The sequence below is a fragment of the Rhea americana genome, unplaced genomic scaffold (genome assembly GCF_003343005.1).
Source record: "Rhea americana isolate MKP2758 unplaced genomic scaffold, rheAme1 scaffold_49, whole genome shotgun sequence".
NCBI lineage: Eukaryota > Metazoa > Chordata > Aves > Rheiformes > Rheidae > Rhea > Rhea americana.
The window spans coordinates 1,262,801-1,279,091 of record NW_028186634.1 but is presented as its reverse complement, the minus strand read 5'-3'; the positions used below and the strand labels follow the sequence as shown (position 1 = coordinate 1,279,091).

General features: G+C 35.8%; 1 protein-coding gene across 1 annotated transcript in view; it reads left to right on the top strand.

Annotated features, from left to right (window-relative positions):
- OTOG (otogelin) overlaps positions 1-16,291 on the top strand; it is a 108,796-nt gene that overhangs the window by 937 nt on the left and 91,568 nt on the right. Inside the window, exons 3-9 of the mRNA XM_085317135.1 lie at positions 2,574-2,664; positions 11,316-11,408; positions 11,616-11,770; positions 12,147-12,265; positions 12,402-12,607; positions 14,468-14,598; positions 15,491-15,597. Of these exons, the coding sequence (XP_085173261.1) occupies positions 2,574-2,664; positions 11,316-11,408; positions 11,616-11,770; positions 12,147-12,265; positions 12,402-12,607; positions 14,468-14,598; positions 15,491-15,597 (902 nt within the window). The remainder of the gene's footprint in view (positions 1-2,573; positions 2,665-11,315; positions 11,409-11,615; positions 11,771-12,146; positions 12,266-12,401; positions 12,608-14,467; positions 14,599-15,490; positions 15,598-16,291) is intronic.

The window sequence follows — 16,291 nt, the reverse complement described above, 5'->3', positions numbered from 1 at the left end:
AAAAAAAAATCACTGTTAAAAGTGAGAAGTATGGTGACAGTATTAGTTCTAGCTATTTGAACTCTTTAAAACTAAGTGGAAGGCATTTTTAAACATTCCTACTTTTAGTAGGCTTTCTCAAGAGTAAGAGGTAATTTGTAAAGTAACGCTTAGAGGCAGMAGGTAGACTCTGTAGAGTGTTAAATCCATACGGACTTCGTTAATGAAGTAGCTTCTAAAAATTGGTTCCTGGTCAAGCACCTAGATGAATGTTTAAAACACTGGAAACACCTGCTAGTTTATGAGTCCTTTGCAGAATCATACACAGGGCTGGGGGATTTGAATGACAAAACTCYAGGGCACGAGAATTAAATGCAATAAATTTAACCAGGTACTTGGACAAAACTATGCAGATGTAGTTGATATTGTTAATAATGCTATTTAACAAAAATGTTGCTCAGGTATTTGTGTCAGTCTGCATACAAAATGTACCTAACACTGTATGTTATCAAATAACATTTGTCACTGAATTTTTCATAACTACTTTACAAACTAATGTGCCACTGACTGATATGTCTGTTACAAAGATACGCTTGCTCTTTAGAATTCTTTTTCTGAGGTGAAATAGATGGAGGAATCAAATATTCAACATGTGTTACTCTACCAAATAAAATATGATCATGTCAAAATTATTCAGGTAAATATAATTGGATCCTTCTCTCATAAGGGAAGACTTTTTATCATAAGTCTTTGGTTTTGGGGGAATGAAGTTCTCAAGCTACTCTGAGGAAAAATATTACTTAGCCTGGATGTAGCTAATTCTGGGACAAAGATAGAGACTTACAGACTTGATAAATAACACCTTTTTATTAAAGGCATAATAATTAATAGATATGCTTATACCTATCATGAGCATAGCAGTTTTATTGCATCACAAGACGATTTCAAAGGATTATTTTTACCTGCACAACAGATATCTACTCTTCTGTTTTCTCAGGCAGATGTACAGCCTAAATTGGCTTTTGCAGTTAGTTTGGTTTTTAAGGAAAAGTAAGTATTTAAGTTCTAAAGAATTCTTTAAAGCACTTCTGTGTATTTGTGCYGATTCTGCTCTCCATTCTGCCTAATATTTTCTACAGGACTGGTTGCTTGGTGCACCTAAAACCACAAAATTGGTATTATTTTCTTAAAGCACACTTTCTACAAGACCTGGCTTGGAAGTACTTTCTGTACTAGAATAATGACAAAAATGTAATTGGTCATCTTTGATACTGTTTTCTTTTAAAGAAAAGCTATGGAAAATAACATTAAACAAGTTTGAATGGTCAAGTCTTGTCTATTTCTTTCCCTTATTAAAATGTTCCTTTGGAGATGGGCTTATTTTGTTCACAAGTTTCCTTGAAGCTGCATCTATTGGAGCAGTTTCTAAAAACATTTCTGCAGTAGCTGTATGTATAAATAACTGGGTTTGTACATTACCCCTTTTATAGAGAAACGGATCTACCAAGGTAGTAAAGTACTGTGCTAAGTGAATGTATTGTGCTAAAACTTTGCACTTGCAAGAAGACAGAAGGAAACTCCTACACTGATGAATCGTACCTTTAACTGTAGGCCGTCCTGGCACCATTGATAGGTGGAATATCAAAGAGTGGAATAGAAGTTGGATAAACAGCGGAATATGGCAAGAATGGAAGATATGAATGAAGCGCTTGGAGGAGGCCAGGGGAGTCCAAGTATCATGACTTAGTGGAATTTATAGAAGGAGTTACAAGGTGAAATGGATTAGAAGCATTGGGCTCCCAAAGGGCAATTTATTAAAGAAAGTTTAATTCACTGCAATGTTGAGAACTAATATGAGAAAACTCAAGATGCCTTCCTGTCTAGGGATGAAGGCAGAAGCCTTTGTGAGAAAAGAGTATAAGGGGATTCAAGTTGTAAATTTTCATTGTACACTTTTTTCAAAGTTAGAGCAGCTGAAAAAGATCGAGGGGAAGATGGTAGGAAATGTTTTGGTAACTAATATGGGCTTTATTGAATTTGGTGGAAAGACCCTGCCTGTTGATTTCATTATGCTTTAGATTGGATCCTTGAAAACAAGGCATGAATTTATAGTCTTATAGAACATCCTGTTAATAATTATGGCGGTGTTTAGTGATTTCTCCATGCATATACTGTAAAAGCATCTAAGATAATGGTAACCTAATGATAAGGATTTCTTAAGCAGAAGAATGTTTATGCTGAGAATTATGTTATATTTGTACCAGGCTATAGAGGTGAAAAGAATATGGTGAAGAGCACAGAGAGGGATATTTGTATATGTGTTTTTTGTAATTTTCATGAGCATTAGGCTTAACTGGCTTAAAATCTACCTGCTGTCTCAGACATGATGTGTGTTGATGCTCTTTTACAGGAGTCTTTAATATAGAATGACTATGTAAGTTTTACCTTACATTGTTGCTTATTGACAGCTCATTAATAAGTCTGTAAAGAGCACTGAGCTTACTAAAAATGGTAAATCTACAAATCTATTCTTAGTCTGTGAGTGAAGTTTCTTAGTTATAGCCACTTAAATGGATTGTTGTTGTTTTTGAAAGGAGTTCAGAATGGCAGTTTATAATGCTTCATCTGCTACAATATCTTCATCTCAGAACAGAAGACTTCACAGTATGAAATGTGGACCATCCAGTAAGTTATTTATTGATTTTTTTTATCTGAAACAACTTTTTTTTYYKKKKWWTTTKSMWYSKTTWRKYCYWWWAMMAMMAMMAMMAWWAAAAAAAAAAGCTATTGTAGACTTTCAACTAAGGGGGCCTAACTTGATTGGTCTTGAAAGGCTATGGGTATATGGCAATTAATCATGGATCTGAACAAGCTTTACATTTAAACCTGGTTCTGGTGAGATCATTTCAAAAAGCGTTTTAATTGTAGTTTTTTCTGACAAAGGACCTTCAGCAGGCCAGCCTGCTCTTTTATTGAGGTATTTAAGGATGTGGTTAGGTGCCTAGAAGCAATTGAATTACCTGTATCTGCTGTGTGTTGGGAAGTTTTATTTTTTAATTACTCTTTTTTTTTTCCTGAGGAAAGATATGGGTACATTTTGTGTGTGTGTAATCTATGGGTTAGCAGGTATTCTTAGCCACGAACTTGCAGTGCTAGGCAGGTAGTTTGAAGAGTTCGTATCTTGATGTTTTGGTCAAATCGTACCTTCAGTAATGAAGTGAACAGGCTTAAATTTTTTTACTGAAGGTTAAAAGTCATCTACATTACTTCTTCTGTAGAACCTATTTCATACTTGTTTCATATAAAGGAGATAAAGTAATGCAAAATAATTTTAGTTAGAAGTGTTGTAAAACATTGAGTTTCTCTTCAGTAAGTTTGATTGGTTGAGCTGGATATTTGTCTTGCCTAATGGTGAATACTCTGGATTTTCACTCCCTCCTGTCCTGGATTTATAGAGCAAAATGCAGGGCTGGTGGATGGACAGAACTCCTGTCAATTGTGATTAGATATGTGACATCTCCAAAAGTTTTTGATTTCTGTGCTAACAAACACTCTGGAACACTGTTTTCAGAAGCTTTTGAGAAATGTGTCTCTGAAAGTGGAGGAAGAAGGGTTTGAAGAAGGATAATCTTATTCAAATAAAAACTTACTATTATGTATGAACCTCTCCACTATATGGGATCGACTGCTGTATTTGTAGAGTAGGTCTATACCAGTATAACTCCCTCTGTTCTTGAAGGTTGCACTAGCTTATTGACGAAGAAGTAGTTCTTTTCTTAGATCTGTTTATCTTCTTTACCAAATAAAGCAGCTTTCAAACATGTACAAACCACAGTAAGAAATTTGTGACTGTAATTGTTGTTCATTTTTCTGTGCAGAATTGTTCAGTTCTCTGTATTTTGTTTTGTCAAGTGAGTACTACTGTAATGGGCCTAGTGGATTTCATGTCCTTTTTCAGGACCACCAGTTGGCAAAAAGACCTTTTAGATACCTTATGTTACTTTATCAAAACTCTTGCAAAGGGTTTATGTGCAAGTCTATTACTTCTTAAGAAAGCCTAATTCCTAAGAAAGGGAAGCACAAATCTAAAAAGAGGGAGAATGGATTGGGCATCAAGTATTTCATGCTATCCTCTCACGTGTAAGTTTTTAAAGGAGTATGTGGGTTATGATAGCAAGAATTAGGTTTTATTGCCATGCTTAGATGCAATGGGATAAACTTACTGTTTTCTTTCTCATAATCCCRTATTTCTGTAGGCCAAAATATTACATAAGGTTTTTCCATTTCTGATGTGCTTACTTTGGCAATATAATGTTGTTAGAGACATGGTTTAAAAATTACTGATCATTGTCCATGCTTAAGTAAAATCATGACTATTACATCCTTTAAACAGTGGAATATCTAGACTCTTAAGTTCCCTTTGTAAATCCTTATAAACTCTGGGAAATTGAGCTTCTTGTTGTCTGTGTGTGAAAGACATCTTTTAAAAAGAAAATGGAAAACCCAACCTGTTCTGCTCTGTTTAGGAGTTTCTGCTACCTTCTTTTCATGGTGTTGAGTGGGACTGAAGCTACTGTTCTTTCCCACGTTTCATAAGAAACCTGTGCTATGGCAACACATATTCTGAACACTTAGAACAATAGTGTCATTTTTACCTATTGTAAAGGTGATGCAAACTCCTTTACTTCTGTCCTTACACAGGGATTTGCCCTAATGTGGGGATATATAAAATACTAGGTGGTCGATTTTTAGCTTATTTTTTAAATCAACCAATAAAGTAAGTTATCAGCTTTTTTATCAAGTCTAGTGACAAGATGTCTTTATGAAAATTTTTCTCCAGCGTATTGACAAAAACTGATCACCACRGATTTTTACTTCATCCTCTTGCAGGCCCTGTTTGTTGCAATAACCTTTTCTTTTTTTTTCTTTCCTTTTCTTTCCTTTCCTCACTTCCTATAACTCTGCCTATGTAAGTATGACTGAATATGTTTTATGTGGGCTTTTCGTATGAATGATCATATGCATGATTTATTACYCAGTAGATCTATTCACCTTTGCATTGTAGTATTCAAATATAAGTAGTTTAGGAACAATCTAATGTCTGGTATATTTCAAACAAAAAAAGTTTGGTGTAGTGTAGGAGTAAATGCAAAATTAAAATTGAGAGAAATTCTTGTGTTAGTTTCTTGTATCCAATGAAGATAATRTGTGTGTTTTTTTTCCCCACCCAAATGTTCATCACAGCAATTGACAACATGTAACATTTTATTTATATAACTGTTAAAGTTTCAAACTTCCCTCTACACAAATCTGTTTTTCATGTTAAGTTTAAAACAAACAAACAAAACCCCAAAGCATATTAAGAATTTGGTACCAACAAAACAAACCATTAATGACAGTAAGTTTTACACTAGTATTGAAATCTCCTAAGAGGTTAAATATTTTAAACTTTCTTGTGTTCAAGTGCTGTAGCAGGCATAAATCTTTAATGTTGTAGGCCACCGTTATTATAGAAAGAAGCTAGCCTTTTGCAACGTGAGTACTTCAAGAYTGATTTCAAGAGATGCATTAGAGCAGAAAATCTGCAGCTAACTGGAAGTATCTGAGTAGTGAGGGATTAAAATTACATCCTACTCATTCACCTAAGAATCTCAAAAAGAAAAAATTTACATCTTATTGTAACGAGATCTTTGTCCTTGTTTAAAGGCTGTATTGCATCCTGCTGAAACTGGTATGTCACAAAAAACTTGTCATTATGGGCATTTCAAAGACTTAGCTGAAGGACAAAAGACAATGCAAGAAAATGTACACAGGGACYTCAGATTTGTATTAATTCTCCTGTAGTCAAAGGGACACCTGGAAGCATTCTAAAGAATGTGCACAGTGGAAATTATGCATTTACAAAATATAAAAATTCAAGAATGCTCACAGGAAAAGTTAAAATACTTGTTTTTAAATTTGTAAGTATAACTTCCACTCTTTAAGAAATGGGAACAGATATAGTTAATGCATCTTGCAAATTATTATCTTAAACTGCTGATTTTGCTTTGTTTCCAGTTTCTCAGTCAGGAATAAAACTTGCAGCATTTACAGTAATTTATCTTTGATAATTCAGTAACTTCCAGGCAGAAATGTTTTCTACAATTACATAAAACTTTTAAAATACGTCATTATTAAAAGATCGTGAAAACTCTTGTCTGTTTCTACAAATGACTGTCAAGATTTCTGAAACTGTCTTTTGACCCAAGTTGTTGCTAGGTAGAATCACAAGAACTGAGGAAAAAAGCTGGACCCTATACCTGCATAGCTTGAGTAAAACTTAATCACTTTTGGATAACTCCTCTAATTTAATTTTCATACCTCATTTTTTCTGTCTGATTGAACCTGGTAATGAGTATGCTGAGAAGAAACCTGTCTTTAGTGATTTACGTTCAATAAATACGTCTTTCATGTCGTATCGTATCTTTAGAAGTAGCAGTAGCAAAATACTGTATTCCAACACCAGGAAATACTTAATGCTTTACAGAAAAATACCCCCATGAAGATCCACATTAATCAAAAAACTTCAATAATTAATATATTAATGGTAATGGTTTATTACCATGAGGTCAAAATTCAGTTGGTAGAGCAACTTAATTGATGTGATGTGCATTAAAAAGTCAAAGTGCATAGTAATTTTARTAGTCAGACATGCTCTTAAATTTATTGGCTTGCTTATACTTCTGTGCAAAGAAACTTTGTTAGATGTCTCCCTGACTTAGTATTGTAAGCTTTGCATAGGATACATATGTATGCTTTCTTTGCAGTTACCTCTTTGTGCTCCAAGAGTAGACTGTATCTCATTTCATGCAGAAGGGCTTTGCGTTATATAAATTACCCTTTTYGTTATTCCTTTGGTTTTCCTAAGAAATAATTTACTGTGTCAGAAGTGCAAGTCATAAGTGAGCAAACCAAGGTGAGTAATTGATTGGCGATTGAAAAMTGTTKGAGATTGTAAATCTTTGTTAGAAAAGCRATTATGTGAGAGCATAACAAAGTAGGCACAATATCAKAGATATGAAATCACAAAAAATATTAAACTAAGTATTTCAAAATATATGTTTATTTTGACAAGGATGTATGATGCCTTTGAATAGTTGTCATATGGAATCAGCAGAACCTGCGCTCAGAGCTAGACTGAGGTATACTTGAAAAGACGACCAGATTTGAAGGGACTGCCCTGTATTTTAAAATAGTTTGGAACTTCCTATTGTCAAGTTTATGTGATGCTGTTTAAGCATCTCTTCTCACCAAGCCACAAGAGCCACCTCTGTGAAGCTTGGGCAGAGATCTCCAGGAAAGCTTGTAATAAAGTGCAGGCAGGCTGAATTACAGCCCCGCTTTTACGGAAAAAGGTCTTATGTTCACTATTCACCATGGTGCTTGTAAAAGAACTCAAAACAAGTTGCTTCTTGACATGATGATCGTGCTGTTGGGGTGACCTGCAGGTTGTAATGATACCACTGATGAAAATTTACATTACACAAGCAGAATCATGTTAGTTAGGCCTACCACCTCTTGCTGGAAAAGTCTTGCTAATTTTCAATTTCGGATTTCAACCCAATGAGCTCAGCTGGCATAATGTCCTAAGAAAAATAGGAGTTAAGAACTTTCTGATAGAGGTCACTTTCAGGTGAACCAGAGATGCAATATTCTTAAATAGTGTTTCTTAATTTCARCCTTTGTTTTAGTCTTCGTGCGTCTTCCCCTCTGTCAGGTGATACAGTGCCTCTCAGGCCTTGGGAAGAGACCTAAATAGAGAGATCACATAGGACAGTTTGTTTAGGGAATTTTTATTCCTTTAATGACAAAGATCTGAATGAACTCTTTGTTATGGGTTTCTGATAGCTGAGGAAGTATTTCACATTAATTGACTAGCAATAGATTGACCAATCCCTGATGAAAGAAAGCCACACTTTTCCCAGTAGTAAGATCATTGAATGTGATCTGGATTAACACCATATCCCTCTCATCAGCTGGTTAAGGATAACTACACTCTTCTATGAAGTGTAAGGAAAGATGCTCTACAATGATGTTAAAAGGGGCAAAAAGCAGATAAATTGGCTAAGTTTATAGTATTTTCTTGGAATCATACATTACAAGAGAAGAGGATTAAAAAAAAAAAGCTTATCATGTGAGATCATTTGATTTCTAATTCTGATGCAGCTCTCTGAAAGGGAGCGAGCGAGATCCTTCCCACTTAGGGCAAGTGTTCCCCAGATCAGTTGAAACTGCATCAGAAGAAATGTGGCTTGGAGCAGGATACCTTGGCCACGCTTAAAGTAGGATCTTTCAACCTGCAACACTAAAAGGCAACTAACTTCCTCTGCAGTGAAAAGGAACATGACTTGCAGTCTAATTGCAAATTCTTGTAACTGGACAGGCAATAAGGCATAATCTTAGAGAAGCAAAGAACAGACTCGATCTCGGGTTACGCAGGTCTCACAACACTCGCGATGAAAGCGATCGATGTCTGCCTCTCTTGATGAGAAGAATGTGACTCTTGCCTTAGTGACAAGATTGCTTGCTGTATGTAAATTATACAGCTCAAGAAAACTAGGGGCCTTTCTGTGTAGTGTTTGCCGTTAGTTGTTGAAGGAACTCGCCCAAGCCAGGCAGAACTCCTCCGACTGGATGGTYGGATTAGCTAGGCAAAGGAACGTTCTCTTTTATTGTCTCTACCTACTTTGTTCTTTTCAGCATGGCCTTATATTTTATTTTTTGGGAGGAGTTGGAAAGAAAAAAGAAATCAAAATATGCTGTAAGTTTTCATACAAAAATGAGTAGCATTTCTAATGTTTTTGCAAGTAAATGTCTATAGAAATATCAAGAAAATACAAATTGTATGGGAACTTAATTATTCTCAAAGTTTGTAATTGAAGACAATATATAATATCATGTGGTCTAATTTGGATGACTGCATTTTTTTAATAATGGTAGTCCATAAGTTTTTTGAGAAATCTTCCTCATTCTAGCATTTTGCTAGCACATGAGTGAGCATAGAATCTTTTAAGTTGCTAAGATCTCACAAAGCATAAAAAACTTAAATGTAACCTTTTTCCTCATGAAACTTCTACATTGATCACACATTGGAAAGAGTTAACAATGAGATTTGAACTATTTTTGAAGTAGCCTAATTAAAAATAATATATTAACATTTAGTCTGTAAATTCAGACACATTAAAAGCTTGCATGTGAATTAGTGTCAGGAGCACAATTAACCTGGTGGTTGAATCTAAAGGCAATWTGTGTGTGGTAGGTACACATGCAGACTGTGAATGTGAAATTTTTTTCAGAGGCATTTGAAAATGTTGCCCAAACTGAAGTAGGGGCTTAAAGTGAAGCTGCTAGTTGTGTATAGCGGTTTGTTAAAAATACTGTCTAATTATTATCAGAACTTCTGTTGCTTTTGGCTGGGACATGCTCACAGGATACCCTCATTGTACTGCCTACTTTCTGATTATTTTTGTGGATTTAAAACTCCTTAAAAGAGTGCATGACTTGCTGTCTCCTATAATGGTGTTTCTGTTGAATTTCTTTCATGCTGGCAAAACAAACTCATTACTTGCTATAAAAGATGTTAGTAGTAATCGGTATTGAAAAACATCAATAAAATGAGTTCCTAGAATAGGAGAGAGAAGATAGGTAAGAAAAAGAAATCCCTTTGAATTTGAGTTTATATTGCTGTTGCTGTTGTTGGTATCAAGGATTCAACATTTTTAGTGGCAATAGGGATGTCAGTGTTCATCTCTTGTTAGAAAGTATTTATTATCTTATAATCAGATTATAGGGAAAAAGATTAAACCATTCTTTAAAGTGGTTCAGAATCTACGTGTGATATTTGTGCTTTTTTATGTATTTTTAGTGCATGCCAATATTTAGAACAGAGCCTAAAGATAAAATGTGAGCTAGGAAAGTATAAAACATTGGTTCATATCCTAGAAAGGCTTCCCTTCAGTTCTGTTTAAATCAATTGCAGAATTTGTGTGGACTGTCAAAAGTGGAGCTTACGTTAGTTTGCCAGGATCAGCAAAGTTATAAATGCTACTGGTGAAGCTTTCTCAAAAGCCTAAACATACTCTACATCCTGACTTCAGTGTACACCACTGACTGAGACATTTTGTAAGGATTCTACTGAGATAGAAAAAGAAGGTCTTTTTCTGTGAAGTCTGACTTTTTCAGGATCGTACTTAGGTAATTCATCTGTAAAGACTATTTTTTTTTCAAGAATGGTGGATTTCTAAAGATAAGGAAGATGAAAAGTTTCAGTTTCTCTCTTCCCCTGAGCAGTTTCTTCCAAACAATTTTTACACTTAGCTTTAGTCTTTAAATAGCAGTAGTTTGTTTATTTTCACACAGCAAATACAATCTCAGTTTCTTTTCTTCAAGCACTACAACTACTATGGCTTTTTTGCATAATGTGCAATTACTAAAATGCAAATTCTTTTCTAAGGAGATTCAATTTTTAAAGGGACAAATGTTAGCAAAATAAGTGAACATATTGCAATGATCAGAAAAGCATTTTAGTACAAGCGTAAATCTGATAGCAAGAAGCCTATTTCAGCATGTGCGCATCTTTCCTCATACTGCAAAAACTTGCGCTGTCAGATTTTGATGGAAATGTACTTGGCAGGGGGAGGAGCGGGGTGAGAGGAAATCTGTCATTGCAAGTCAAAGACCTTGTTTTACATACAGTAGGCTTACTGTACTTGAGTATCAATTTTTTCCTCTGTTAAATGTTTGTTTCTTACAAAACAAGGAATCAGAATACTTCTGTGTCCATTTATGGAAAGTACTTGTTGTCAATATGCTTAAAATTTGCAAGATGGAGGGAAGGCCCCTGAGAGATCTACAGCTGGTATCTGAAAGTCTCTGTTTCCTGGACAGTATGCTCTCATCCTCGCAGAGCATGACCCAGCCAGTGTTACGTGTAGCAGTCTTTTATGTAAACGATGTTTGTACCATGCTGTTTTGCTTTGTAATAGTAGTTCACATCCTTTATTCATTCCTTAGGGAGGCTAAAAGGGACATTTTGATTTGGCATTCTTTGAATGTGCGGTAGATTTTGCTGCCTCTGGTTGGTTTGTTTATTTATTTATTTATTTTTTCTGAAGGGAAGCTTTTCCAGTATGTTTGCTATTTGTGGAGGCATACAGGGTTCTTTTGGGCTCACACAGTGTTTAGATGCTCAGCCAACACCTCTTGTCATTCTTGGAGATGCATTCAATGGTAAAATTGGGTCTTAAGAGTGGAAATTACCATCATTTATTTTTAAAATGCTTTGTTTTTCCACTCAGATTCATTTACATGTTTTAATGGAGGTGAATGTGTCCACAGAGAGCTCTGCAACTGCAGTCGATTTAATGCAACTGGACCAAGATGCCAGACAGGTGTGTAGAGAGAAAAAACACACTCGGGTTTCCTCAGCTACAAGAACAACTTCCCTTTGTCTGCATCCCCCAGTATCTTCCTCCACACCTTCCCCCCCTCTCCTCCCCCCGTGGTGCTGTATCACGATTAACTACCTATGCTACTATGTCTCAACTGTATCGAATCCAAAAAAAATAGTACTTCTTAAGTGACTGTCCTTTTGTTAGTGTATAATACAGGTGCTGAAAGGGATCATATATGCAGAACATGGGGCCAATACCACTTTGAAACTTTTGATGGACTTTATTATTATTTTCCTGGGAAATCCACATATACCCTTGTGAGACATACTGAATTAGATGAGCAGAGTTTTTCCATACAGGTAGGGGAATGCACTTTTACGTTCACTTTTACTGCTGGTGGACATATGTTAATTTTAAGATATTAATAATTTGAGATTTTAGTACAAGGTTCTACAAGGTAATCTAGCAGTAGTGTATGCTACCAGTTACTCTAGCCCTCTACCCCGTGTAAATGTCTGGGAGTAAACAGAGATGTATGCTTTCAAATCCTACTGCTGCTGTGAAAAGACTGTTCCAGAAAGAGAGCTGATTGTACCCCTTTTGGGGGGGAGGAATGGGATCACACTACTTATTCCTATCCCACTCTCAACATGTAAATATTAGGTGTGCAGTATGTGGAACACTAAGCATATTATTAAAAATCTTAATTTTGACACTAGTGATTTTATTTGACAGGTCAATAATGATCCTGAATGCCATTCGTCTCCTTATTCATGTGAACGGTCCATTAGTTTATTCTTTTCTGGAGATGAAGAGATAAAGATGAGCAGTGAAGTCACCTATAAAGGACTTGGGTAATTGCTCTCATATCTATGATACTGTTTTTGCTGTGAAATTAATATCATGGCATTGTTTTGATTAACATTTTTGTACTGAAATTTTCACGGTTAAAGTTGTTCTTGATTTTGTCTCTGATGTTGCTCGTTTCAGAATACAGTTACCCTATGTCACTGCAAACTTACACATCCAAAAGCTAGCTGGGTACTTCCTAGTTAGACACCAGTATGCTTTCACTCTGGCTTGGGATGGTAATTCTGCTGCATATATCAAAATGACACCAGAATATCTGGGCAAAACACATGGACTGTGTGGAAACAATAATGCTATCATGCAGGATGATCTGCAGACTAGTTATGGTGAGTATTTAAAATACTTCCTGATGTGTAAAGCAGTGTGTGTTGTTGCAGCCCCATCCCCCCAAAAAGACTTTTTTTTCAGTTTAAGAGGGGGAACATTTGAAATGAAAATATGTGGAAATGCTTCTGCTAGTTGCTRTTGTTAGTGAAGGGAGTCACTATGCATGGGGACTCTGGAGAGGGAGGTCTTTAAAAAGCATGACAAGTACTTGACTCAATCCACTACATACAGTGGTAATTGTACTTCGAAGTCCTGGGACCTAAAAGGTAAACTTCTACTTTTAAGTGCTCACTACCACCTTAGTAAGTTCACATAGGAACCTCTGGAAGCCTGATATACTGCTACTACTAGAGATGATTATTATTATTTAGTAAATCAGTGAAGACCACCAAATTTTGTATGATCTAGTATTTCATTTATGCTAACATTTTCAGAAGTGACAGTAATTCTAGGGCTCCCAGTTCCTTGGATACTAACTTCAGATGCCTTAAAGAGTCCTGATCTCCCCCTCCCCTCACCAATAAATACAGAGTAAAAACCTCTACAAAATGAAAAGAATCAGGAAAAATAAAAAGAATTGGGGCCCATGGAAGGTATCCGAAGTTAGACAACAAAAGCTTCTGGGAATCTTTCTTTTAGGCTATTTACCTCTGTGTTTCTCATCTTTAAAATGAAGATACTGTTTCTGCAGAGTTAGTACTTCAGAGTGCAGAGTACAATATGTAGCAGGTTTTCTTTGTTGGTTAAGCTATGTAACTTCTGCAAAGCATCAGTGCCGCAGCCCATTATTGGCAAGACAGGARAGAACACACACATCAATGTGATGCAAGTTCAATCCACCTTATTATTCTACCTATCTAGCTTATATATCCTTTCAGCAGGCTTACCTGTTCACGCACTTTACAAAGCATCGCTATTGGTTGTCTAGCATTGTCCAGGTGTATCTGCTCAGTCTCTAATTGACCGCTGTATCGACTCCCTTCCCAGGTGCATATACTTCTGCTTAGCTTGCTGTAAAATAGCCAGGGCCCCAACACATCAGCCCTGTGCTAAAAACCACTCTTACGCCTTTGAATAATTTGCTTGCTAAATCAAAATGCTTAAATTAATACCTACATCAATAGTTCATTGTCCTCGCTATTTTCAGAGGCTTTCCTCTACCCTCTCACCTTTCACAGAATATCTCTGTCACATAAAGCTGTGATTGTAGTACGGCAGATGCTCTGCATACTAGCTATATCCAACTAGTTCAGGGAGTAATAGTAATAAAAATACACCAAGATAGGCTGTAGCATTTGCTGGTAATACAAGTAGTAATCAGTGTCACTGGATTTTAATGATAGGGGATACCTTTATGAGCTAGTTGAAAGCTAGTGTATGCATTCTTACATGCATGAAAACGTTGCACCTTTATTTGCCTAATATTGGCATTCATTCTGCATCTTTGCTCTGGCCCCGGAAGTGCCTTCCTTCTCGTTCCCTGTTATGCTGTCTGTTGGGAATTCCATATAAAGGAATGGCTTCGAATTATGTGTATACAGCTCGTTGCAGTTCTTTCCTTTCTTCCATTCAAGGATTTCAGCAGGCACAATCCTGCTTCCAAAATCCCATCCTTGCCAAATCACCTGAATAAACTTCTTTCCATCTTTTAAAGTCTTCTTACAACATTCCCTTTAAAGGGACTCTGTTTTTTTCTAAGGACCAGATAGTCTTCAAACTAACATATGATTCATTTAATCTGTTGTGTGTAGTATTTGGCTGCCTCTGCTTAACATGTGAAGATTATTGAGGTGTTTCTTTCAAAAATCCTATAGAAACATTTTTGTTAATCTGTGTGACTGTATGTATGTCTTGTCTAGGAAAACTGACAGATGATGTAGCAGAATTCGTAGAAAGTTGGCAGGAAAATCCTCCACAAGGAGCATTCAATTGGGATGATTCTTTTGTCAATGAACCGCCTTGCCTGACACAAAACCATGAATCTTTACAGGTTTGGATACCATGAAAGGAATATTACAACAGTCTGTGATTCTTACTAGAGCCAGAATTTGTTTTAGTGCTTTGAGGGAGGCTGGAGATGACATCATCTCTAGGCATCTCATTTTGCCTTTGGAGAGGAGGATTGAGATGGCATCTGCAACTGAGCTTCCCTAGTCTTTTTTTCATTTGGCTTCTAGAGAAGTTTATAACTTAATTCTTTGTCCTTTTTGGTGTATTATATTGTATGCAAAGTAGTCAAAAGGAGTGTTTTTGAATCTGGAGCTACATGAGTGAAAAATTGTAAAGTAGAGGCTCATTCTAGAGCTTGTTCCTATCCTTTCCCTTAGGAAATATATGAGAAAGCAGGCCTATGAAAGCAGATTAAAAAAAATAAATTAATTGTTAGTGTTTGGAATTTAGTTATGGCCACTTTTGTCCATCCCAATCACAATAGTTTCTCCTTCTAAGTAGTATTTTGAAGATTAAACCCTGAAATTAAATATTTTGAAACTAAAGCTACTGATGCCAGACATGTTTTATTTCTGATGTCTTTTACTGCATGATTTAAATAAAATGAGTACTGTACTAAAACACTAGTTCAAAACTTCAGATCATCCAGGATTAGCTGCAAAAAAAAAAAAAGCCTTTTTTTTCTTTCCTTGAGCCTGGGGTGGGAGAAAGGCTATATTACATTACCGTCAGTACAATGATGGATAAAGGATTTAATGTTCTGAATACAGTGTGACGGAGAGTAATGTGTTACTAGTCACTGCTCCTAGTTAATAAGAGGAAAGGGATTCCTAGTCATAAATTGAGGGGTGTCTGGTCTGCTTTTGCATAGTATGCAATTCTGCTTAAGTTTGCTGTTGTGAAGTTCTTAAAAATAATCTCTTTCATTTTAGAGGACATACACTCTCTGTAATATTCTGTTACATCTCCCGTTTGAACAGTGTCATGAGTATGTGAGCCCTCTTCCTTTTATGGCAAGCTGCACCAGTGATATTTGCATGTAAGTGAGTGTTTTGGGGTAATTCCAAAGCTCTTATTTTAAAAAAATAATAAATTGTTGTACCATGAGAATGAATCTTGCTAACATGTAAATGTTAACAGAACTAATACATTTCTTTTTCTGCATATCAATTTGTATCTAAAATGCTTTTTATACAGTAAAAGTCTTGATTTTCTTCTCACTGCTTCTGCTTTTGCTGTCAGAAATGTCTGGAATTGTTCCTGTTTCTTTTGGTGTAAGGAAAACCAAAATCAGGCCTAGCTATTTGCATAATTCATTAGTTTACTTGAATATGACATCTCTTTTGACGCTGAGTATACAACATCATTATTATTTCTAATCTTAATGAAAAGTAATATCAATAGATCAGTTCTGCATCTGTAAGGCATGTTAATCCAACAAAAAGAGGAATTGGATTGTAAGCACGCAAACTGTCTGAATTTATGCTGTCATTTCACAATGGTATGATGTTTTTCCAAATGGTTATGACCCTTTAAAGTAAAAGACAGATGGGGATAATTTTCTTTTCTTGTTCACAGGTAGAAGTCATTCACTTTCTTCTTGTGACATTTCTGAAGGACATTATTTCTTTTGTAAAAATAAAGGCCTTTAGTCAAATCCCCCTTTATGCTATTGTATCTGCTGGCTTGCATGGATTTATTTAGGCAATCCATTGTAGGTTTCTAGTATGTTT